Genomic DNA, 25988 nt, shown 5'->3' with positions numbered 1-25988 from the left:
TTTATAGACAGCACTCAGAGGACAAAATCCAAATTGTCCTTGGGGAGGAGGAGGGCAGCGCTGGCCAAGCTGCTCTGTATGTTCCAGCACGCCGTCGCCCCGAGGACGGAGAGTGGAACAGTCACACAGAGTCAACATGAACTACCCTCAGTCTGTCGCTGCTTTTAACTCCGGCTTTGATTAAAACCCTCAAATTATGAAGCTGCTGTTACTTCAACCAGTACTTTTTTCTCTCTGTGATGCCCTTTGTCGTCTTTACATCCACTTCTGATACAAATTGAAACGATATGCTTTGTATTTCTTAGTCCTTTTTGTTCTTTTTAAAATGATTTCTCAAACAATGAAGGCATCAGTTGAAGTTGAGTCAGTTTTGACAGAGCGGGGATAGTTTTAAAAACCTGTCCAAACACAGAGCTGTTCCTCGCCTCCCTGGGGCCTTAAAGTTACATGAAATGAAAAATGACTTTCACTTTGTTTTGGGCCAATTTTCCACAGCAGAATATACACCTACTTAACAATTAATGAATGCAAAAATAAGCTTTTACTGTGATATGCTGTAGCTGTAATGGTGACCTCAGTCCCAGAGGGGTGGAAGTAAAAAAAAAAAAATCCAACTCAGGATTTTCTTTCCTTTCTTTCCACTCAACCTGTTTCATCAGGAAATACCACAAATTAAGAAAGGAAACTAATGTCTGTCAGAATGCAGCCTGTCAGCAATTATAACTAAACAAACGTATGTTATTTTCTCATACAGATAAATACCCCGACAGGTAATTAGATTTATGAAGACTTACAATTAAGTTTGGCTGCATGAGTGAATGATTACAGTTGGGAAAAGGGAGACGTTTTTTATTGCACTTTACAATCGGAGTGTTTGGGATGACGATAGTTTTACGAGGTTGGATTAGATGAAGTTATTTTGTCGTCCCCCAACAGTTTTCTTTAGAGCATTCTTCCTGCAGCAGCATATTAAAGTGTCAAAAAGCTAAAAACACTGTAAATTCTCAGGCAAATACACAATCTAATTAGTCCAAGTAAACAACAGGGGAAACCTATAAAATGTAATATCCTGAAGTAGCCGGTTATTTTTTGCATCTGAGGGCTCCGGCGTGTTCAGTAGAAATATCTGATTTGGACTGAAAGTTATGTTTAATTCAACAGATTAACAAAACACCACATCGGCTATTAATGACATGCACGAGCTCGCGCTGTGGCTTTGCTGCTCCGTTCACTTAATTTCCAACTCGTTTAGCAAATCGGTCTCCTGTGAATTAAGTTCATGTGCAGGTAGTTTGTTATGATAATGGCAGTTTAACAGCAGAGTCCAGGTCCAAACAGAGATTTAGTGATGTTGTTGTGATGCAGGAAAAAGTGAGAGACATTTCTAATACTTCACAACAATCAGTAAGTGGCTTTAGCATCATGAAAGGGTAAATGAGGAATTCATAGCAGCAGCAGTAAACATAAAACACAGCTGCATTAAACCCACACTTAAATTCCTAATAAAGGCAGTGGTGGAAAGTAATTAGGTCCATTTACTCAAGCTCTGTACATAAGTCTGTGTGATTGTGATGCTTTTATTCACAGTGCAAAAGCTCAGAAAAATCAAACAACTTCTGAAAAAAAACAAAAAACTTTTTCACCGTTCTGTGTGAAAGTACACGACAAAAACAGTCTTCACAAAGCTGGCATAATGCATTTTGGAATCAGAGGTGTGAGGTGCAACACATCAGCCTCAGTGTCTGTCGGCGTCTGTTCTGCTTTAGCAGCTCTCCTATTTATACCAGACATCGACTTGGCTCTGCTTCCAGCTTAGGTGGAATAACGGTGAAGTTCACTTAATAAATCTGAAGTCACGGCCGACAAAAATGCTGTTTCCACGTCCAACTTCACCAAAGCTCTCCAAAAGCCCAAAAAAACTACTCAGAAGGAAAGACACAAGGGAAGCGGTTGCTAACTGCTAATGTTAGCTAGGTTAGCTAGCTTGAAAACAGGAGAAACTCTGTGAAGCTGGACCTGACAACAGTTTTTCGTTGGTTGTAACGTTGAATTTAACAGTTCCATCAAGCAGACATTTCCTGCCTAAACTTTTCTGATTCTTTTTCTTTCTTTCTTTCTTTCTTTCTTTCTTTCTTTCTTTCTGACCTTTTTAAAGAGTGCCTAAATCGCTAGCTGATGGGAAGCCTGAACAATACTGAGAGCAGAATTAAATGGAAAGTCCTTCACTCAGACTTACTGGCCTCAAAAGATTCATTTCTGAGAAACACCTTGGGCACTTTTCATTGAATCTGTCTTTCTATCAGCTCGAGACACATTTAAGAACCTCCTCCAAAAACACTTTGCAGAAGAGTTCACGCCATCCATTAACTTCCCCCTGTTCATCTTCTCCCTTTTCTTTCTGTCTTTAAACGTCCTGTACATGTACACATACACGTGTGAGGATCATGTGTGTTTTGCTGACACATACAGTGATTATCATGTGTCCATGAGTGAATAATTCAAATATGTGATTTCTATATTTGCACTCACATTACATCGCACATGTTATGTCATGACTTCCCAGCCTCTGTGTGTGTTCATATGTTTGTGCAGTAGTGGTTTTTATACATCCCATAATGCACCGTAATGCATATATGCATGCCTGAACAAAATGATTTAAACATGATTTACCCTCTTTACTTCACATTTACATACTGATGCGGGAAACAGACGTGTTTTCACTCCGTGTTGTTCTGTGTTCTGCCCGGCTGGATTCAATTTTTTTCCAGTTTGTGGCTAAAAATAGAAAAAGGGGGAGAAAAGGAAAGGAAAACATATGCTCTCCTTCTCTCCCTTTTCCAACTTCGACCCGTAAATCTTCCTTTAAGCCTATTAATCACGGCTCGTCCACAGGCCCAGAGGTCCACAGCCTCTCTTCTCATTGGGCATCTTGCAGCCGAAGGCTACAACCAGAAGTCGTGCTGTGTTCAGGTCTCGTGGGAAAGGCTTGGAGATGTGAGCTTCCTACTTGCGCATACAGTTCCCCCTCTGCCAGGGTTTGACTCAAATGAGTCTATAGATATTGTTGTCTTGTACCAGTGTGTAGATTTTCAGAGTGACACATATTTTGGTCATATTTTTAGGATGAGGAATTGACTACCAGGAGATATGCTCATTCAGGGACTTAATGTTCGGGGAGAGATGTTTTAGAAGCATCTTAAGCTTATTTAAAGATATTGTTATGACAAAAACAGAATGTTTTTTGTGGCTACACTTGTGCAGGATGCTGTCAGTCCTTCCCCAAAGAGCCCACAGCTGAATACCTTTTGGCAACAGGGAAAATTCAGCTTTGCAACTGTGATTATTTGGGTAGGACACAACCAACAACTCTGCAATACTACATCAGATTTTACTCTAGCAGCAGACCTGTTGTGATCCAGCAGAGGGCGCTCCATCTTGCTTGCCCTATTAGTAAACTAAGCTAATGGTGATACAGTGTTGTGTTGTTGTGAAAATGGAGGATGATAGCGAGTAGAGCCGTCCTGAGCAGACGATCACAGCACCAAAACATCTGAGAAACAGCATGTGGAGATATTTTGTGGGTTCTATACTGTGGATCGCAAAGTTACGAATAAAGACAAGACTGTTTGTCGACTCTCTAACGACCAGTCTTTATTCAGTCTTGGATTATTTTTTTTTTAAGTGACAGCCCTGTCAGATAATGTTTAAATTTCCCCAACATGCTACATAAATTTTACATGGTTCTGTCACATAGAAATACCTGACTTAGACAGTTTCACAAAGACATACTTACATTTCCCACTTTTTAATTTGCATATACATTTATTTCTGAGCCAGTTCCCTGACAGTGTTTACTTACAGTCTACTGTGCAAATGTTATATTGTGAGATTCAAGCTCTTCATTAATTTTGTCATCATACTTTTGCATTGTTGCTTAGTTTTGCATAACTTAGGTAACTTTAGGTTAAGTTACTTGGCTGCCTGCAATGGTGCTTCTTTCTGCTCTTCATGATTTTCAAAACCACAACCAGAATTTCTACAGTTCAGCATTTTAATTTTCCACTTTGTGGCTAAGAGAGTCAATAAACAGAGACGTTACAAATTCTCAGAGAAGCAGTCCTTTTTCAGTCTGATTCCCAGGAGAGATTCTGAGATGTTTGACAAATATGAATCCATGAATTTCAATCTGGCTCACAGTTTAGTCACTTAATCCCCTCACCATAATTTCATCCACTTTAATCAGCAGAGTTTGGAAGAATTGAATGGATTTGATCCTGTTTGGAGCTTTATTGTCTCAAATAAAGAAACTCATGATTGAAAATTTACCCAGCTTTTTTAGGGGGGGAGGGGATCAGGGTGTGAAATTACCACGAATCTCCAGCCAAATGCTGGTAAATATTGGCTGCGGTTGGTAAATTGGTTTATTTTCCAAGCTACTGTGGCAGGTAGCCATTCTCAGTTGGAGGTTAAGTTGGTGCTAACAATCAAATTGGCAGGTGACTTATTTTTCTAACGATGCTGGTTGACGCTCCAGCTAAATGTGAGCACATCTGCAGCTTCACACATTGAGAAATTCTCTCACCCAGCTTTTGTCATAATCAGGTGAAGCTGTGCAGTTAATTGTGGCTGGATCCACTCCTCTGCATCAGTTGTTTTTTGTTTTTTTTTTATTATTCCGTGCGACTGTGCTGTTAATCACGGCTGCAGTTTTTAATTTTGTGCTTCAGGGATCCGGGCTCGCTACGCTTGTGAGGAAATTAAAGTACAGTGTGCGAGCAGTCAAGGCAGCCTTGTGTAAACAACGGCTCCTATCAAAGAGTGTGATTGTTGAACTTGTGCTGTAATATGACTTTATCCTCAAGAGGGAAAAATCCAATTCTGGTTTGCTCTCAGCTGTCAGAGCGAACAAGAAATGATCTTGTAACAAGTCAGGTGGAGTTTTGTATTAAAATATACTCATTTGTTTCCACTGTTTAACATTCAGAGTTCAGGATAGATGCATGATGAGTGCATCCTGCTGCAAATACCTGAATATATGCAGATTTCTACATTATCGCAAGGTGAGGCATTTGCCACAGCTGAATAGAGAGATAAACAGCCAATAATCCCGTCACTGGGCCAGAACTCGCACCGCTAAGTATCTCAGTTCCCCACTTTTATCACTCGACTTCCTCCTTCCTCAGCTCCACTTTCCCCCTGGACTGGAAGAAAGACGGTGGATGATGCTGGGATGAAAAGTAAAGGTCAAAAAGAGAGTGAGAGTGACCGGCAGATGGAAAAGAAATGGATGGGAGACAAAAAAAATTGAAGCTGTAAAGGATAAAGAAGACAGAGAAAGGGAATAATGAGGGGTACTAGAGTGAGGGAAAAGAGAGATGGAGATACTTAGAGCAGTATGTTCTGGATTACTGACAGTCTTATTGGCCATCAGGGTTGAAGTCTCGCCTCCATCTTTCTCATGTTCTCTTCAACTACTTCACCTTTTTTCCCTCTTTTTCCACCTCATAGTCTTTTCTCCTTTAGGTCCTCTCGTCTTTTCTGTTCTGCAGTTGTCACATTAATCTGATCCAGCAGTCGCATTTCTACAAGCAGCAAGCAGTTTATTTACTCAATGCCCTCTACTCAATTCCCATAATGAATGGAGTAATCACAGTGCAATCAAGTGCAAGTATCTCCATGTATTGTTTGACAACAGACTGCATGCATTCCCTCGTTATTGCTGCCACCCCTGATTGTGTAGTTTCAGATGCTGATGGGAGTTTTTGGGAGGGAGTTGTTCAAGTTCAAGAAATGACAATTAAAAATTTTGAGACATGTATGTCAGATTCTGAAAATCCGGGTAGTTTTCAAAAGAACCTGGGTCACAGTGTCCCTCCATCTTGTTTCATACACTTATTGTTTTTAAGGATGAATTTCAGCCACTTTTCTCCACAGTAAATTGGAGGAAAACAGGATGTTTATGCCCTCTCTTTACTCTCCTTAGTTAAAAATAATAATAAAAAACAACTCTAACAAACCCAGAAGGAATAAAGTTTTTAGGTCACAAGTGTATGGACTTAGTTATGAAAGTCATAGAAAAGTTTATGCAGTTGCAGCCTTTTCACTTGATGCAAAGAAGGCATTTGATTATGGCCGAGTGGAGTTTTTTCTTTATATTTTGTGTTTTAGAAAAGTTTTAGTAGAGGAACTCTTTAATTAGCAAGATTTCCCTTTTTTTATATTGAATAGAGGTACTGAGCAGGGAGCTCCCTTTCCCCTATTTTATTTACATTATTTATCACAAACAGGTAGAAGAAAACATAAACTCTTTTTATACGCTGATGACACTCTTTGCTATGTCTTAGATCTAGATTCATTCGTCCAGGTTCTTCTTGAACCTGAACTGAAACATTTCCTGGATATAAAATAAATTGGCATAACTCAGCAATCATTCCACTGTCCCAGGTATTTCATCGAGCTGTGGTTAACGCAGGGCAGTTTAAATGGGTCTCATCTGGTATGAAATATTATGAGCCAGTATTGCAGATAAGACGTGTATTAATATGGCTCCCCTCTTCATTATCGCTTGGGGAGTGTAGTCAGGCAGCAGCTCTATTTTTAATCACCTAAAACAATCATGATATAACAGCTAGTGCAATATATGGTAACTGCTCGAGAGGTGAGAAAAATGGGTCAGCTGGCATTGACTTTTGACAAATCTCACACTTAAGTGTGGTTCCAGACCACGCTTTAAGTATCTTTAGTTGGCTTTGGAGAGGGAATCACGGTGATGCTAATTTCCAGGTTGGACTACAAAAATACATCATCCCTGCACCAGTGTATTGACCAATGAAACCTTTTTGAGAATTGTAACATCATCTTCCTGTGCCACAACCAGAAAAATTGGATCATAAAAAGCTTCAAAAATGAAAGAAACAGGCTTGTGCTCATAAGTTGTTAGTAAAATGGTGCAACAACTGGGAACCAGTGTGAACGGGGAAAGCAATTAAACACTGAGGTTACAGTAGAGGACTGTGCATATACTCATAGACTCCCAGTAGGACCCAGTTTACCACCATTAACACAGTCTGACTGTAGACCCAATTGTAGTGGATGAAATCTGTTTAAAAAATTTAATTATGTGTGTATGTGTGTGTATATGTTTGCTGCTTTAAATCTGTCTGCCTCAGCTAACTGAGTTTCAGTGCACAGCCAAATCTGTTGGACAGAATTTGCATAAAATGAAATGTTAAAATGTGTGTGTCATTGAGGGAGTGAGTGAGTAACTTCAAGTCCTGTGTCCAACTGTGTCTGCTGAGATGTATAGAATAAAATTAGCATGAAATTGAGCACCAGAATGTGTGTGTGTGTGTGTGTGTGTCGTCTGCTTGTAGTCATGCATATATAATCTCTTCTCCCAGTGTCTGTATTTTTACTGTAAATACAAACATATTGAATTTTTCCGATTCTCTGTGTGTGTGTGTTTTCCAGTCCAGTGTCATGCAGACTGCCTGTCATGCTCGGGAACTCCTGACCACTGTGAGAGCTGCAGAGACCCAAAGGCCGTCCTCCATCTTGGCCACTGTCTGACCGTCTGTCCAGCCGGCTACTACGCCGAAGGACGAGTGTGTGCAGGTAAGACCGTCCCTTATCTTCGATTTATATCACTTATGGTGCTCTTTGCAGATGAATCAGCATGCTGTTAGAATATACTAGTGCAGGGATTTTCACATAGTAGTTGACAAATGTTTTGTCTTTTGTTGTTTGATTCCACTTGACAAAGAATGAGTCTGTCAACAGTTTTTTTGAAAAAATAATGGAAATAAAGAAATGTGATCTTTAAAACTGATTAGCATAAAATCTGCACACCTTCCTCTCAGAATCTTAACTTAAGCAGGGTACACACTACAAGATAATCCCCCCTCCTGATCAAATTCAGCAAAAACCAGATTATCCGATGGTTCTAAAGATTATCTTGTCAGATTGTCCTGTGGTGTGAGGTGCGTTCAGAGTGATCTTACCCTCCCCGATCTGCTCAGAAGATGATTCTGATAAATATTAAACATGTTCAGCATTTGCTCTAAAGTTGCGTGAGATTTCACGTTTTGAGAATTCTGACTGGTTGTTGGTGGTGAATCTGTTAGTGTGTGGTGTGGCTGTGTTGGTCTTCTGGTCAGACATCAAACAAAACTGTGAGATTTGTTGTTATTTGTCGTCGTGTGTGTGGTCTCTCACATTTTCTACATCGGTTAAGATTTTACCGGAATAGAAAGTTTTGCCAGTATGTATTAAATCCACGTTCTGAGCTCGAGCTGCACCTGTCCCTGCAGACGCTTAATTATTGATCATATAGAGGAACTAAATTTAAGCTAGCCTTCACTTATCAGCAGCTGAAAGCAGACAAACCCTTTGGTTCCACATTTAAAAGGAAATATTTTGGAAAAGTCAAAGTGAAGCACCACTGCAGCCGGCATGCATTAAAATTTAAGCCTGCATCTGGCTTGTGTGAAACTGTGTGTTCGTGTATCTGTATTGAGTTTGTGTGCCTTTTTTTTCCCCGTATTCACGGCGGGTTCGTGGTCACATTTGCTAAACCAGCCGCGCCACCTTGACCAGGCGTTGACCTGCGACAGCTGTAATCTTCTTAGCGTTTTTTTTTTTTTACTGCATTGAATTCCTACCAGCCGCCGCTCTCCCATCCCATTGACCTGTTCTCCTTGCGAGCCAGACACTCGATGCCCACAGCTATTCATGAAGCTGTAAACACCAAACGCCCCAATGCCATGAAAGCTATCAGGCACAGATAAAGGTATTAACTTTGTAGCCTCAGCTGCTAATGCTGAATCCTTAACAGCGTCTCCACACTTAAGAAAACACTTGAATGCTTAGGTCCTGGATGTGTGGACTGTGTATAGATGTCGCCAGTGTCCAAGAAAGTGCCTCTCTTAAGTTAGAAAAGAAGCCTTTAGTTTTTTACTTTGTGCATGTGGGCGACAAGTCGGAGCTCACATTCTCCTTCTGTCCAGATATCTTTCATCTGTCTCGATATATCTTATCCGTCTCACCTCAGGTCTGTCTGTCCCCTCAGTGTCGTCTTTCTAATCTGCTCTTCTCTCTATCGTCATCATCTTCATCTCATATCTCCACTTCTCCACTTCTGTCTCCGTCTGAGTGGGTGGCTGTGAGGTTTAAAGGGGATTTAGTCGCTCTTCATTCCGTAATCTTGAGATTTCTCATTAAAAAACATCTGAAGTCGCCTTCATTGCATTTCCTCTCCCGCTCCACATGCACTGGTTTCATTATTATGTTTATGGAAATGTCTGTAAGTAGATTACATCGCAGCAAACAGAACCATCAGTGTCGAAAGTGAATGATCTTAAAGAGCATATAGGATGTGTTTAATTGGAATATTTGGATGACATTATGCATTACTTATTTCTGTGTAATATCTTGGTGGGTACATCACTTTTTTTTCTTTAAACAAAATTTAATTTGCACATCTTCCTTTGCTTCTCTGTTTTAGAGGGATGTTTTTACTGCATTAGTCTCAGACCTTTTTCATAGATTTTTCAGGGGTTTCAACTTTATTTCAGGCGGCAAAATGATTGAATCAATAAAAACTTAATTTACTCTTGTGTTGTGTTGCTAACAGCACTTTGGGCCACAAACTTAGGCACAGAAAAAAACAGATATAATCCGATTTTAAATAGCAAAAAGTTTGACTTGGTGTTGGTAAAACAGATAAGATGAAGGACCCTCTTCTTCTTCTTCCAATTTTATTTACAGCTCTGAAAAAGTAGCGTCTGTGTTTAGCTGCCGCCCACCTTTACCTCCCTCCACTCGATCTGCAAGCTTAAAAATACAAGTCATCACCTCATCAGGGACCCTGCAATATAAACATCAAAAGGAGCAGCTGACATGAGGTGAATGAAAGAATTCGAGACAAGTCAAGTCAGTTTTATTTCTATTGCGCCGAATAACAACAAAAGTTACCTCAAGACTCGTTTCATATAGAGCAGGTCTAGACTGTACTTTTTATAATACTTGGAGAGAGGCCCAACAGTTCCCACCATGAGCAGCACTAGAAGAAGCTTAATACAGAGATGTAATATGATAGCAATAATAATAATAGCAATTATAATAGTGATAGTAGTAGCAATAAGACTAGTAATTTTAACAGCAGGTGTTGAGCAGGATCGTAGGAGCAACAGGAGGCATGGTATTGTCAAATAATCGTGTAGGTCTGGTCCGAGGAAAGTCCTGTTGTCTCGGTGCATATGCTATGCTAATCTGTCTTCTCCGGTTCTTATCAGAATTAACAAATCAACAAAAAAGCAAAAACTGTTATGAAACCAAGTTTATTGAGATTTATTAGGAGATAACATCACAAAACTTCTAGCAGGCGAAAGCAGCAAACAAAAAATTCAAAGACTGACTTTAACCCTCCAGGATTGTTATTTTATATAATGCATAGCCCTCGTTGACTGTATCTAGGATACTAGGGCTGTCACTTTTTCAAAAAATCACGATCAAACACACGGTTATGTAAAATCTCCTCATGTTCTTCACCATCTTTAAACACAGACATTTGTTTTAAAGTACGTTCCACACCACACTTGTTAATGTTCTTTCCAAAGAGTAACACATACTTACCACAAACATTTTTAAGTAACGTTTTAGTGATTAAGTTTAGTTTAAATGATAGAATTTCAGATCAAACTCTGGAGAGAAAGTGACAGGAAACGAGGAGAGAAATGAAAGAGGACAAAACTTCAAGAAAGGGAAGATGTCAAGTTAATAACATGCGTTTACGGGAGACAGAGAGACGGGCTCAAGGGTGATTTTTTTAAAGTGTGATTAATTTGCACATTGGTATATTTCTCCAAACTTGTTTTTGCTGTACTATCACACAGAATGTGGATATTACAAGGCCAAAAAGCAACAAATGAGGTCTGTTTTTAAGGCTTCAGCCAATCACACTAACTGCCAGAGGCTGCTCTGGGTCATCAGGATCCTGGTGGTTGGTCATGTGCCCCAGCAGGACCTCAAACTGTCCTGACATCTTAAAATATGTCCGGCTGTGGTAGAGCTTCAGCTCCTGTAGATTCATTTCCACACTTTGTGGAGACATTTGCTGATCTCCTTACATGCTCCCACACAGCATTTAGTTTGTCCTCTTTTTTGAATATTTCTGCAAACACACCCCAGATGAGGGACCTTCAGTTTCCCTCCATAGTCCAGGAATATCCCAGTCAGCATAACTAGACACTTAAATCACTGACAGGTTTGTATATTATTTGCTAGGCAATGACAGGCAGTCCTGTAACCATGAAGAAAGCTCTGATAGGAAGAGAAAATTGATTTTTGATGTGACTGACAGTCTGACTCTCCCTCACCTCTCCCCCCTCTACAGCCTGCCAGTCATCCTGCGCCACCTGCTCCAGCAGGTGGGACTGCCAGTCCTGTGGCTCCCAGCTGCCCCTGCTGAGCGCTGACAGCAGCCAGTGCCTGGCTTCCTGCCCTCCTGGTTCCTACCAGCACGACCACATGCACTGTCGCCGTGAGTATCACTGGATGTCGTGCGGTAATATTTGAATATATGGAAAATGAAGTTGTTGCTGTGTTACACAGAATCCATCAGCCAGTTAACCTCCATGGTTGATGTGTTTGAAGCTGATTTCTGCAGTTTCACCTCCTCTCTCCTCCTCCTCTTTGTTTTTCTGTGCTTTGTGTCTCCACTTCTGTTACTTCTATTATTTAATAAGACTCAGATTCTGACATTTCCTCATGCAAAATCACAGCCCTAATACCTTTCAGATCGACCTCTTGGCAGTGGGGTAGAAAGTGCATTCACAGTTCAACAGTGTTTCCGTGGCCCTGAATAAACTCTGTGTGACTTGTTTCCAGTGGATTGGTTATCAGAATACCTTTGAGTGGATGTTCCCCGACTGAATATTTTATGAAGTGAGGAAGGACAGAGCTCGCTCTCTCTTTCTGGGGTTGAAGTATTACAGCTTCAGGATTGTGGTTTTCCTGGTTTTCATGTGTCTCTTTCTGTTTCTCCTCTTAGTGTCTGTAATCAAACTCATTCAAAAATAGCATTAAGAAAGCCAGTTAGTTAGCGCTTGAAAACGGATTTGTAATTGCAAATTAAATTGACTCGAAAATCGCGGCTTTAATTTGCTTCTTTTTTTTTTTTCAAAGTTTTCTGTTTTATTGTGATTTCACTTAAACCAGAACTGAGCATGTTTTAATATCAGCGCTGCTGCATTTATTTTACGCTCTCTGCCTTCTGTCAATCACTTTGACGCCCACAGGAAAAAAAACAGTCTCCACCAGGAAATAATCCCTTAAAAAAAAAAACAGAACAAAGAGCTTTATTGTCAAATCCATTACTTATTCATTAAGGATGTGTTGTGTTCATTTCAGCCTGCGTTTGAGGAAAAACTTAATATTTTACAATTTATTTAAAACAAAGGGAGGAAAAAGCTCATGAAATTATCAGTAGAAATAAGATAAACGTTACTGTGTTGTACCTCAGGATCATGTGTGCCTGTCGGGCGCTGTACCATGATGCCAGGCCATACCTAATAATACTCAGCTCAGCATTGTCAGCAAATGTAAATATTTGGCTTCCAGTGTCAAATATGGCAACACATATTAGCTGTGTTGTAGTTTATCCAGCCTACGAACGTCTTTGCAGCTATAAATAGTGAGGTTTTTCTTGCAGCCTCCACAGCAGTTTATAGATTTCTGTGAGGTTCACTGTTGCATGTTGGGTTGAAGAATAGCTTATGTCTGAGTCAGATAGAGATGGTGTCATGTTTACAAACCTACCAAGAGTCTCTTCAGCCTTAACACTGGATAAAAGCAAGAGGGGGAGGCTAGATCTGGTGTTAACGCAGGATAAATACACAACGAAAGCCGTCTACATCGAGCATTACTCAACCCAGTCTACCTCAAAGGTCTCCCAACGCTGCGAAGCCTGGACCAGTAAATAAAGCCGCGGCTCAGTGAGCTAAACCCCCATGGGGATGCTAATGTACTCCGAACTATTTGGCCGAGCGCCTCCATTGAGTGGGGAAGACGCTGCTGTGAGAGGAGAGCAGAGAATAACCACAATGTGATTACAGTCCGACCAGTTCTGCAGCTCAATTTCACACCTTAATGAACATCGTCAGGAGGATTTGGAATTCCAGACCTCCCTGTGCATGAGCTCCTTGGATGGCCTTAAATTGGATAGACAGCAGCAGCGTTGTCTTATCCTGCCTCCATCCATCCATTGCATACAGTCTTAGCTATCATACAAACCCCATGTGGAACTCCCAGTTCATGCATTTATGCTGCCTCTGTGCCGCTTCTGTGCCACATACACCGGTGGCATCCATTGAAGAAATCCCGTCTCATGCATTAATCCAGCAGATATGTCATTCTCGAAATGTTGCACAGTAAAAGCAAATGAATACAGTGGCAGCTCTTGTGCAAGAAGTCCCCTGTCATGCATTTATCCAGCATCTCTTCAGGTTTAATGCTGCAGAAAATAACTGTCGTCTGTGGTGTCAAATTCACAACTCAAGCCAAGCGTGCATCTCAGCCAACTAGTTAGTAGACCATTTCTTTTAACCTATAACTGGCTTTAATGAGAGCAAAACCTCTTTGTTTTTTCCCCGAGCAGCGTCTCCCGGGGAAGGAGCAAGAAAAAAGAGCAGTGGTGGAGAAAGCGACTCACAATCACTGTGACTGTAAATCAGTGGGTGCTTAGGCCGAGGCTATTAGGGGTGGATTTAGCCCGAGCGAGCTCCCCATTCCAAGGCTTGTTTATGGGGAAAAATCGAAGGAAGGAATGAGGGAAGAGGTGGAAGAGGAGGTTAGAGGAGATGGGAGTTGACAGCGGTAATGAGTGTGTGAGGTGTTTGCTAAGGTGCAGGAGACATTTACAGCGGATTGTTGCATTTCTTGGCAGAAGACCAGGACCACCCAGAGCCTGGTGTGTTGTTAACGCCTCTGGCTCACGACTGAAGGCTTTACTGCGTCTGCTTGTGCATGTATTCAAAGTCAGCTTGTTAATAATTATAGTGCGGTGTTGTGCTGAAGATGTTACCCTCTCCTCTTCTCCCCATCTCTTTTTTTCTGTCCTCTCCTCCCTCTTTATTCCCCTCTCTCGTCTCTAATGGCTCAGTTGGCTTGTTGCTCAAACTCTGCAACTCCTGAAGAGATGTTTCTGTAAGTCAGCAGGGGACAGAGCAAAAACTAAAAGTAAAGGAAAAGAAACTGAGGCACTTTCAGTGTAACATTTGTCTTGTCCACATGCATGTCTCTCTTCAGGTTGAGTTTAGGCAGCTCAGTGGTGCAGAGATCCTGAAGTTAGCATCAGCCTGGTTCCCTCGACGAAAAGCTGATGGGATTTTTTCATTGGGTTTTTTGGGATTGGGATGTGAAGAGTTTGGAGGCCAGGTCAACACCTTGGGCTCTATGTTGTGTTTTTTTTCTGAGCAGTTCTTGTGGTGTGGTGGGAGCATTGACCTCTGTTACCATGGGGGGTTGTGCTTGGTGTACAACAATGTTTAGGTGGGTGGTACGTGTCAAAGTAACATCCAGATGAATGAAGGACCCAGGGTTTCCCAGCAGATGATCAATGTTATTCACTTCCCTTTTAATGTTGTGGCTGATCGATGTACACTAGACTAATGTTCTAACTAACACAAGTGTTTGGACACTTTTTGGATTCAGTGACTTAAGTATTTTATCCAGCTGTCCTTTCTATTTTCTGAGAGAATCTATATATAGTTTACCAGCCTTTTGAATGAATTTGTCCAACTTTTGAAGTCGAGAGATATCTTTAACATAACAGTGAAACTCATTCATAAAGTCTTTTCGGCTCTGTGAGATTATATGACGCCAACCTTCTTCTGCGTCTCTGAAAATAAATGCTGTTGTGTGTTTTGATGGATAGACTACCACTGTTTTTATTCACGATGACTTCACTGCTGTTCTATCTGTAGCGTGACCTCTCATTTACACTTCACCTGAGAGCAAGAAAAGCTTTTGTGAGAGCCAAAGTCTTTTTTTTTCTCTCTGAACTAGAAAACCTTCAGCATTAACAGCTGTTTTTGTTAGGTCTGATTTTCACGGCTCTGAACGTCTTCGCTTTGTGAAAGGAGGGAGAGTTTTGAATCAATACAAGCGTGACTTTATCTCCCATTTTTCCCCCTCAGTTCAGGTTCATTGTGAATGTGGCAGTCAGGAGCTAAGGCAACAATGAGGAGAACACAATCTCTCTGCATGTCTGTCCCTGTTTTCCAAAAGAAACCTTGATGTAGTCGTATCAAATATGTTCTTTAGCGTGAACCAACTCACAGAGCAGAGGAGAAGAACAGCGTGTGCAGTAGCTAGTTGTGTTGTATTGGTTGAATTGTAGTTATGGCTGCATCTCTGGCTGAACTGGATCTCTGGTTGGTACAGTCACATGACTGTAACACCGCCATGTTGGCAGGAAAAGCCTGAACAAAACTGAGTAGCCACAAGAGTCAACTTAACACTTTAAATTCATAGAAATTGAATGATATATTGTAAAACCTGATGGATTAAACATTACTGACCCTTACAATGTTCCACACCTGCAGTATCCAGACATCTAAATTACCTGATCAACCTTCCCTCGTCCACACAGCTAGCCCCGCAAAATCCACACCACAGTGCACAGGTCTAAAATGCAGTTTATGAAAATAGAACTGTTAAAAATTGTAACAAGATAATTAAATATTTAAGATATTAAATATATCAACCTGATATGAAAGGATCACTACATAAGTCAAATTTGTTGTTTGGTTTCCATCGCTCCGTTTTCTTCTGCACGTTTTATGGCAGTAATCCATTTCTGTCGTCTTTCAGGACGTCTTTCCTCTGCTCGTCCCCGAGTACAACAGCTATCCATGTTCTGTTTTTATAAATACAGCAGAGAGACAGGTTAGCTGCTGGCAGTGGCAAGCCAGGCAGTAATTTGAACAGTGCACTTTCCTGCCAATATGGCAGTGTTTTGATTTTGACTGTTGCATGCTGGGATTGCGTGATGTCAACTACCAGAGCTCTGAAGGTTTTTCCCTCTCACTGACCAGGTATTTCAATAACAGAGTGATCTGATTCTGCACCTGATTCCATTTCAATAAGAGGGATTTTCCCAAAAAACAAAAAAAAAGAATCTATTTATTTCTGCTTATTTTTTCCGCGCTCAGTTTAATTGCTGAATCTCTCATCCCATCTCGTTTTTTTTTTTTTATCACTTGAAGTCCGGGAACCACGGCAGGGCGGTAATCATGTGTCCCCGCTCGTCCCAGAAGGACGGAGAGCGAAGATTATCTGCCGCACCGTGTGACTGCGCACTCCCCCACACCCCACCCACCCTCTCCTGGTTTATGCAGAGCAGGCTTTAGAGGAGGTTTTTGGCAACTGGCCTGCTAGGATTACATTTGCTGATAACTTTGCGCTTCGGGGCTGCACAGAAAAATAAATTGCTTTCCTGCGAGGGGCAAGGTAAAGGACGTGTAATCCCCCTTGTTGGCTATAACCAGTTTTAGAGAGAGTGTGTGTGTGTGTGTGTGTGTGAGAGTCCCATCTTGTGCAGAGTGCTGGTCGATGCCTTTTTTCTGTTTTTGCTTCATCTGCTAGAAGAATAGTTTTAAAAATGACTGAAGTTTGTTCACAAATATTTCGATTTCGCTGTGGAAAGTCAGCGTACAGGTGAGGAATTAATGGATGACACATACTGAGTCTGGAGTCTCTGGATCTTCAACACGCTGAGAGAAGAGGATAGCTAGAAAGAGAGACATTAAAATTGAACATGGGTGTGAGCAGATGGAGAAGAAAAAAGGAGCTTGCTTGAGAGCGAGAGAAACTCACACAGAGAGAAAGAGAGATGACAAGAAATCCAAGTGTGAAACTCCAGAGAGGCCAGAGGGCTGAGGCAAGAAAAAGGCTGGGACAGAGAAAAAGAGGGAGAGAGCATCATGGGAAGAGGAGGGGGGTGCATCTTCAGAAACAGAGAAAAAAAACGGAGAGAGAGATGGACAGGGAGATGATGGAAAGGTAATAGGAAGAGCTGAGGAGCATAAAAATTGAACAGTGGGCCAGGAAACTATTTCACCTGTCAGTTTACCTGTCATGGTGGAGGAGAGGTTCCAACCTTCACTGGCAACTTACAGAAACTTTCCTCTCTCTGGATGTCATGTGATATCTGTCCTTCCTCTAAATCCTCAGTCTTGGTTTTGCATGTTTCCTCCTCCTCCTAACTACAAATCGTGTATATTTCACCTCCATCCATATTTCATAGCTTAATATTAAATTTCAGATTGATTTCAAACCTCCCAGGCATGTCAGTGCTATATGAAAATTAACTTGCTCAGACTTGAAACTTGCCTGAGATGGGTAATCAATCACTGAAGACACTTGCTGTACTTGCCTTTAATTTTGACCAAGTTACATGCATCTTCGCTGCCTTGCACTAAAAGTTGTTCTGAAAACTTTTTGGGTTTGAGAGCCAGCATGAAAGAAATGACATTTTGTGAGAATTACTTTCCCAGTGTCCATGTTTTCTTATTCTTATTTCTTATTCTTTCCCCTCAAGACTTGATTATTCTCAGATCACAGCTCAGAATTACAGCAACTGGAGCGTCCAGGAAAAACATATTTACACATGCTGAATATGACCTACACATATTCACTGTAGAAGATAAATTTCAAGGTTATTTTAAGTGTCTGACAACACAGACCTTTTTATTAAAGAGCAAAATCCTTTTTGTTCAACCAGAAACATCGCTGTATATACTACCAGACTCCATTGACAAAAACAGCAATTTTACCGAGCAGTTGCTGGAATGCCACTGCCTCAGTCTATTAGTTTGTTTGTGTTATTGTGTGGAACACTTATAATAACAGTATGAGCCTGTCAGGAGTTGTTCCCAGTGGCTGGATATGCTACTCCTGCTCTGTAATGGACATAATTTACACCCAAAAACACGTCAAAAATAAGGCCCAGGTTCAAAAACACTAGACTTATCCTTCAAGAGACATTTTTCAAGTCTGTTAAAATTAATTTCCATATCATGCAGACATGAGCTGAAACCACTGGCTGTTCAGAAGATAGAAAATCAATCTAAAAAGTGATGGTTTATATCCAAAAGTTGTCCTCAGTAATATAAAGTGTCCATGTTTTGTAGTTAATGGGCTAAAACATGCAAAAACCACCAGTGTGGTCCTTTAAATCACCTAGTGTCAGTGATTTAAATCCCAAGCTGATAGAAAAGACTGATTTATCCGCCCACAGTGAAAACGGTGAAAAACTCGATTTGGCTGGTGGCTGGTGGTAATTTTTCACCCTGGATGTGAAGAGAAAAGGAAAGGGAAGTTTAGGGCGAATGAGAGACCAACAAAGAGAAGCCAGCGTGATTCATTGGAAAGTACAGGGTGAAAAGTTCTGATTCTATGGATAGAATTTCATTTTATGTTTTTGCACAATGCAGCGTATGCAGACTGAAAACACTTGGGGTTACAATTCATTTTATTACAGAGATCTCCATTTTTCCAGACGGTCCTTTAGTCATCTTTGTACATAGCTCTGTACTGAAGCTGAATACATAGCAGGGATGGAAATGGAGAGGTTGCAACGAGAAAACGCCACAAAAATAAAAAAAGGAGAAAAGAAGCACAATCTGTGTGGAGGAGATAAACAAAACCCAAGTGAGAGCACATATCTCCCAGGCTGTGCAATTCTCTAAATTGCTTATTTCAATAACAGAAAGTGTTTAGAAATTTTTTACCCATATCTGGATCTTAATTTGCATTAAAATACCCAATCAGACTGATTACAGTGGCGACTGTGATTTTTGGAGGATGTGAAAATCCTCTGGGAATTTAAACAAGCACTCGTGGTTGTGTCTGGGTTGTCGCCTCAGCACAAGTTTCTCCATGTCATAAGACTTTGGAGTCTTGGATCGAGGGAGGCAGTAGGCGGAGATGTCGTGTTTGAGTCACCCAGGATCAGATTATTATTATAAATGCCTGACAACGTTATGGATAGGATTCCTACAGAGATAGAGCTTTTTATTAAAGAGTAAGATCCTTTTTGTTTAAGCAGAAACATCTCTATGTATCAGTACCAGACTCCACTGACAAAAACAGGAATTTTACCAAGCAGATTGTTGTTTCTCTTGGAGAATAGTGACAGAAAAACATAGCACAACACGGATTCCATGTTTTAAAAAAGTATAATATAAGATAATACCAATAATACAGTAGTAGTAATGATAGAAGTAATAGTAGTAATTGCAAAAGTAGCAATAAAAGTAGCAATAATACTAGAAGCAGTACTAGTAATTTCTAATTATAACAACAGGTGTTGAGCGGAGTTGTAGGAGCAGCAGGAGGCTTGACCACAGCCTCCATCAGTTAGTTTGTGGTACTTTTACTTCAATAAAGGATCTGAATACTTCTTCCACCAGTGAAGGCCACACAAATAATCTAACCAGTCGAGGCAGCAGCTGACCAGCAGCTCCTGTGTTCTGCTCGGTAAAATTCCTGTTTTTGTCAATGGAGTCTGGTAGTAATATATAAAGATGTTTCTGGCTAAATAAAAAGGATCTTACTCTTTAATAAAAAGCTCTGTCTCTGTAGGAAGTGGCAAAAATAAGCACTTTAGTGGACGTACTTTGACAGAGTAATTTTGTAATCACTCAGTTCTTCTGTGGCCAAACTTCACTTATTTAATTGAATTTTTTTGCATAGTTATCGAGGTATCCTGCTAACTTAAAAGGCAGACAGACATGGTGAAATATTTAATGACAGAGACTCAGGTAAATTGCACAGCAGAAATTCAGTGACACCAAAGCTCAGCGTGGAGGAGAGTAAAAATAATTTGCTAAACAACAGGGGAAATAAAACATCCCTTATTTAAATGTGCCTCAAATGACATAACTATGTTGGCGGTTAAGTGAGAGGAATGAGCTCTGTGTGTGTGTGTTTGATTAAAAATAAAAAGTATGTTTTGTTCCTGGTGGTGAACATGTGTTTTCAAGATGATAATGAAGGATGAGGAGAGAGCGAGAGAAGACAGCTAGGTTTTTACCTGAGGAAAACCTGAGTCAGAGAGCAGGAGATTTATCTGCTTTCCATTAATTTTTTGTAGAAACATATTCAGTTTAACGTCTGTCATCTTCCATTAATCGAGTGAGATTTTCATCAGTGTTTCTTAAATGGTTGCTGATTAAATTAATTGCACTCTCCCCCAGTGACTATCCCTTCATCCTGATGTGTTTTGCTCACATTGTACACCTTCTGAATTTCCCTCATCTCACCTCCTCAGCCTTTCTGTACCTTTGAATAATCTCTCAGATTAAAGATTAACAGAATATTAGTACTTTTCATTACTCAACCAAAGGGTCGTGGAAGTACTGTCAGAATTCATGAACCTGTGTCTGCTTTTTACATTCAACGTCACAACCAACAAAAACACTATTTCCGGGTCCAACTTGCTAGGACTTTCCTGTTTTCCAGGCGCAGTTCTGTCGGTTGTCGTTCTACTGTTTTCACTTGTTAAGAGAAAGAGAAGAGAAAATGGTTGCAGTTGATAAGTTTAAATTTTTAAACGAATTAAAGAAAGACAAAGTTTTATGCCAGGGAATGCTAACGTTAGCTAGCTAATCTAACGTTAGCACTGGTTAGTACCTGCCTTCCCTGCAACAAGAACGAGAAGAGGAAATGGCTGTAGTTGATACTGTTTGAAAAACAAAGTTTGGTGAGAGCTGGTGCTTATGTTAGCCAGCTAACATTAGCACCAGTTAGCACTAATGTTAGCCAGCTAACATTAGCATCCGCTGGTAAAAGCTGATGCATAAAGCTGGACTTAGCTAACGAGGTCAAAAGGGGCCGTTGTTTTGTTTGTTCTAGTACTTTACAAAACAAAAACTGTCCGGATGTGCTGTACACAAGCATTTGAAACTTGTTGCCAATCAAACGGCTGTCGTTGGATTTCCAGAGCTCTTATTATCCAACTTTTTTTTGACACTGAGGCTCGCCAATGCATCATCATCTAATGACCAACAAACAGGAAAGAATGTGGACAGGAAGTGGTTTATACTGGATGGAATCCCTTTATATCTGTAACTAAAATGCAAGTATGTGTGGAGTAGAGGTGTCACAAATGAAAGAAAATCAAATGCACTGCTGGGGTTGTTTAAGAGAAGAGTTTGTGTATGTTAGAGGAACATTTGATCAACACATCAACTGTCTTCAAATGATCATGTGACACAAAGATGCAGTTTTTGGAACAGAGCAGCACCAGCTTGTGAATGTGGTGCAAGTTGTGAGGTAAACACTGCTGTCAGAGCCAGAGTGAGTTGTAACACAGCCAGAGTTGTCACAGCACTCTGTGTTTCCCTTATAGTTTGTCTCTTTTTATATGTGTGTGTGTGTGTGTGTCTGTTTTTTGTTGTTGCACTTGCTGTGGCATCTGGCTTCAGCCTGCAGGGCCACTGGGAAATCACATGCGATCAAACCAGTTGGTGTTGAAATAGGTTTTTGGAGCTTCTGCTTGTTCACATACAGGTTCACACACACACACACACACACACACACACACACAGAAGTGAATGTGCAGGTGTGTGCAAGGGCAAAAGAAATACACTCATGCATTACCGACATTTCATCAAAGAACAAAACAAGATTAATTCACTGGAATTATGAGATACTGTGTGTGTGTGTCTTTGTCTGTTGTTCTCACACACACACACACACACACACACACACACACACACATGCACACACACTGCAACATCTTGTAGTTTGTATTTTTCTTGCAGTTCTTCCTGATTATCTTTTGTTTTCAGTGCATTGTTTTACAACTTTAAAAGTTTTCTTAAAGCACAAACTGCTTTTAAGAAATGAAAGTAGTTCTGCATTAGTTATACAGTTTACAACACACACACACACACACAGTACTTTTTCCAAACTATACATCAAGTTTCTCTAGAATTTGGATTGTTTCTTAGTATATTATTAATCTGCTGTTGTGCTGTGACACAAATATCACTGTGGTAATTTGAGATGAATAAACACCTACAGTTAACATTTTTCTCTTCTTTCCACCAGACTGTCATGAGTCATGCTCAGATTGCCGTGGACCGACCCAGCAGGAGTGTGTGTCCTGCTCAGACCCAGCTGCCTTGCTCAAAGACGGGGAATGCGTCCCCGACTGCGGCGGCGGTTTCTACAGTCAAGAAGGAATCTGCTACGGTAAAGTTCACTCGTATCCACACTGAGAGTATGTTTGCAGCAGGTTTTCAGAGTAGCAGAAAATAAACTGTGACCAACTAAAGTTTGAGATACAAACAACGTCCCCGACAAGCTCGTTAGCAACCGCCTTTTTTAAGACACGTAAAAGCTTCAAACATCAGGAGTGGGGGATTTACTGACCCATTTTATGTCGGAGAATCAAACCTGAAAATGTCTTGAGCTTGTGTTAAAACCACAGACCTTATTTCAGACATTTAACCAGAAACACACTGACTCTGGGACGAGGGAACAGGAAGAGCTAACATGCTAACATGCTAACTTAATGGCACAGGTCTTTACTTTTGTTTCCCTGAGAATCCTCAAAGTGCAGAAGAAAAATATGCTATTAAATGTAATTTTTGCTGCACTGTAAATGTCTTGAAATGGCTTCATTTGGTCGGGATGTTCAGCTATTATCCTCAAAAACAGGAAAGAAAGAAACAACAACAACAACAATTTATGTGGAAATCCAAAACTTTGTCTCTGAAAATATTCGTGAAGTGAGACAGAACTTTAAGAGGAAAAAAATAACTTCCAAAAGTGAAGCTTTCTGTCTGAGATGTCTTCCCTGTGCAGCCTGACTTCATGAGGAGTGAAAGTTGATGCTCAAACAGACAAATTAGATGTCACACAGTGTGCCCGGTGCAGCACACAGTAAACTGAAAACCCCATCTGAGACAATAAGAGGTTTATTGTTAGCGGTGAACCGGAGGTGAAGGTTTGTTTGGGCTTGTGTTTTTTTAGCCTTCCCCCCGCGGAGCCTCTTGCCAGCATCCACTCTCCACGCGGTGCCAAAATGAAAAGTCAGCAGTAGCCGGAGTTAGCAAACAAACAATTAAAAAAAATACAATAATTAGCCGCTCTCTCTTCCACTAATGAGGATTCAGACGCTCTCTGAAGAAAGAGAGCCTGTATGAATATGGATGGTTTCTATTTTTGAGAAGAAGATGAAGAGGAGGGAGAACAGGCCTCCCTCAGGGCGATGGTGAACTTAGCAGCACATAGCTAAGCTCTTTCCTTGGTTAAAAACCACCTGGAGGGACTCTTCTTTTTCCTGCAGCTCATGTGGAAGAGTTGAAGCACTCAGCGGGGAGAACCTCTTTTAGAAAATGTCAAACCTGGGGAACTTTGCTGGGAAAAAAAACAAAAAAAGGTCAGATCCATTAGAAGTTGCCAGTCTGCGCTTTGAGGTCTGGTTTTAAGATGTCAACATCTGGAGAGAGCTGAAGGGGATTTTAACGTCTCAGTTTTCCTCCTCAGGGTTTCCTGGGCTAGATGTGATAGGAGTCCTTTTTTGTCCCCTCTAAGATGCCGTAGGGAAACCTTTTACTGATTTTAGCCTCTGTTTGAGCATGTTTGTGTGTCAAAATGTCACGTCAATATGGACCGCTGAACACACTCAGCCTGAAGTGGGAATGTAGCTAAGTTACATTCCTAAACTTTCATGACGATCCTCACCACAGAGACAAAGTGAAACTCATTTTTAAATTGAGCACAGTTGCATTTTATCACCCGACCAGAGGCCATTAACATTTACACGCTGCCGTCCACAGCCTGCGACTCGTCCTGTGCCTCCTGTTTCCCTGACAACCCCAAGTGCATGAGCTGCCCCCCAGGGACCGCCCTGCATCATGGGAAATGCGTCACCCAGTGTCCGACTCAGCATTACCTGGACAACCACAGCAGATGCAGAGGTAGGCCAAGTCTTCAACTGCTGCCACGCAAACTGAGCTCTACAGGTCGTTCTTGACTTTTGACTCAAGGTCCACTTACTGGCTTCTTCTGGAGCTTTTGAACGATTCACACAGTCCCTAATCAGCAGGCTGAATAAGCTCAGTTTGCTCAGTTGCCATGGAAATGTGTGTTTGAAGCATGTTTCCATCCAAATGTGCAAAACTGTTGCTTCCTCTTTAAAGAATAAGACGTTTTCAGCATTTAACTTTATTATTTATACATTTATTTATTTGGTAAAACTTTATATCAGGATAAACTAAGAAGCCAAGTTGGTTAAGAAGTGTCAAACTACTAACAAATTATTTATGATTAGGACCTCAGTTTAGAAAAAGGAACATAATGTGAGTGACAGAGATTTGATACACTCTGATAGTATGTTTTATTCTGTTAGCTAGAATTTAATGAAGCTCTGTCTAATCTTAAACGAGCTCTTCTTCCCTCCTCCTCCTCTCCTCAGCCTGCCACAGCTCCTGCTCCCTGTGCTGGGGTCCCTCGGTATCCCAGTGTACCCTGTGTCCACACGGGCTCCTTCTCCACCAAGGCCAGTGTGTGGAGGCCTGTGGAGAGGGACTGTACTCCCAGGACAACACCTGCCACAGTAAGACCTCACATCAAAGTTGTTTTTCAAGATTATACATCCCTACACTGCCGGTCTTTGCTCTTGACCTTTCACCCCTCCCCTTCTTTTAGACTGTCACCCCTCCTGTCGCTCCTGTGTGGGACCTTTGGCCTCTGACTGCCTCCGCTGCCTCAAACTGGAAGAAGCCGTCCTGCCGCAGTCCGGTCACCTCCGGCGCGGCGTCTGCACGGCCGGATGTCCCGCGCACGGTTTCCTGGACGACACGCAGACATGCAGAGGTGAGAAGGCCGAGCTACAGAGTCTCTGATGTTATCGGTCACGAGTTATCAAGCCAATTAGCAGATCAATGAACAGTCACTCTGGGTCTTTAAACTGCTGAGGTGATCGCTGCCGCTGAGGTGATTTATTCAAGCTGACTGAAAGCCAACAAGAGGAGCAGATAAATCTGCTGCTAATCCCACCACATCTGCACAACATGAACTAATACTGAAATATTTAGTCGATTAATCAATCAGTCACTTTTTATAATGTTTTAACTGTAATCTTAAACCAGGTGGAGGATTTTAGTCGTCAGACGTCTGGATCTTTAGTAATCAGAGAAACAAGCTGAGCAAATATTAATAAATAGAAACGTTTTTAAGCTGTTTTATTCTGTGTTTTTATCAGTTTTAATTACTTGGTCTGTTTGTTTTGGAGCGGAGGAGACCTGTGTGGATAATTCAGCTCCTGGTAAAAACCTCCTGAATGACTGACACTGAAGGAATCGTAACCAGAAAACAAGCTGAGCTGATGTTAGCGGCAGCTAAGCTAACAGCCCCTCACTAACAACAAAAAACAGTGATTTTTAACGTGAAACTACTTTCATCAGTGTTTTTTTTTTTTTACAGTTTTATGTAACAATGAAAACAATAACTCCTTCAAAATGTATAATGTCACCCCACCACCTGTATGTGAAAACCCAGAGAGCAGAGCAATCAGTTGTGGAAATTAGAGCGGTTTCAGCCCAAAGGTTTTGTTTGTGGTTTCAGGCATTAGAAACATTCCTCTCTTGGTAATCTTGGCATATTCCTGAAAGCTTGGACAGAAGTTTGGTCTTGATTTGGTGCCGGTGCTTCTCTGTTTGGAGAACGGAGATAGAGCTTGAGGAGACACCTGATTAGGTTGTTTGTGAGGGTGAAATTGCGCGTGTAATGGGCTAATTTTTAAGGTGGACTTTAGGTTTGAAGGCGGTAGTCTGTCAAGTGGAGAGTGATTATCACCCACCTACAAGCAGCCTCCTCCTTCGCCAGAAGGCCGGGAGCTATGTTTTGTTTTTTTCCTTACACAAAGCAGGACAACAACGAAGAGGAAAAGGGAGATGAAAAGACCATAATCA

At 41.1% G+C, this 25988-nt stretch overlaps 1 protein-coding gene across 2 annotated transcripts in view; it reads left to right on the top strand.

The window, feature by feature from the left end:
* fras1 (Fraser extracellular matrix complex subunit 1) overlaps positions 1 to 25988 on the top strand; it is a 222655-nt gene that overhangs the window by 97115 nt on the left and 99552 nt on the right. For both annotated transcript variants that reach the window (XR_001960653.2, XM_018673668.2), the window contains exons 12-17: positions 7471 to 7614; positions 11393 to 11539; positions 22117 to 22260; positions 23853 to 23993; positions 24491 to 24631; positions 24724 to 24891. Coding sequence is in view for 1 of the 2 variants with exons in the window: in XM_018673668.2 (XP_018529184.1) it covers positions 7471 to 7614; positions 11393 to 11539; positions 22117 to 22260; positions 23853 to 23993; positions 24491 to 24631; positions 24724 to 24891 (885 nt within the window). In the remaining variant the exon portion in view is untranslated. The remainder of the gene's footprint in view (positions 1 to 7470; positions 7615 to 11392; positions 11540 to 22116; positions 22261 to 23852; positions 23994 to 24490; positions 24632 to 24723; positions 24892 to 25988) is intronic.

Source organism: Lates calcarifer, linkage group LG13 (assembly GCF_001640805.2).
Source record: "Lates calcarifer isolate ASB-BC8 linkage group LG13, TLL_Latcal_v3, whole genome shotgun sequence".
Taxonomy (NCBI): Eukaryota; Metazoa; Chordata; class Actinopteri; family Centropomidae; genus Lates; species Lates calcarifer.
Note: the sequence above shows the minus strand (reverse complement) of the source record. Positions and strands in the feature narration are given on the sequence as shown.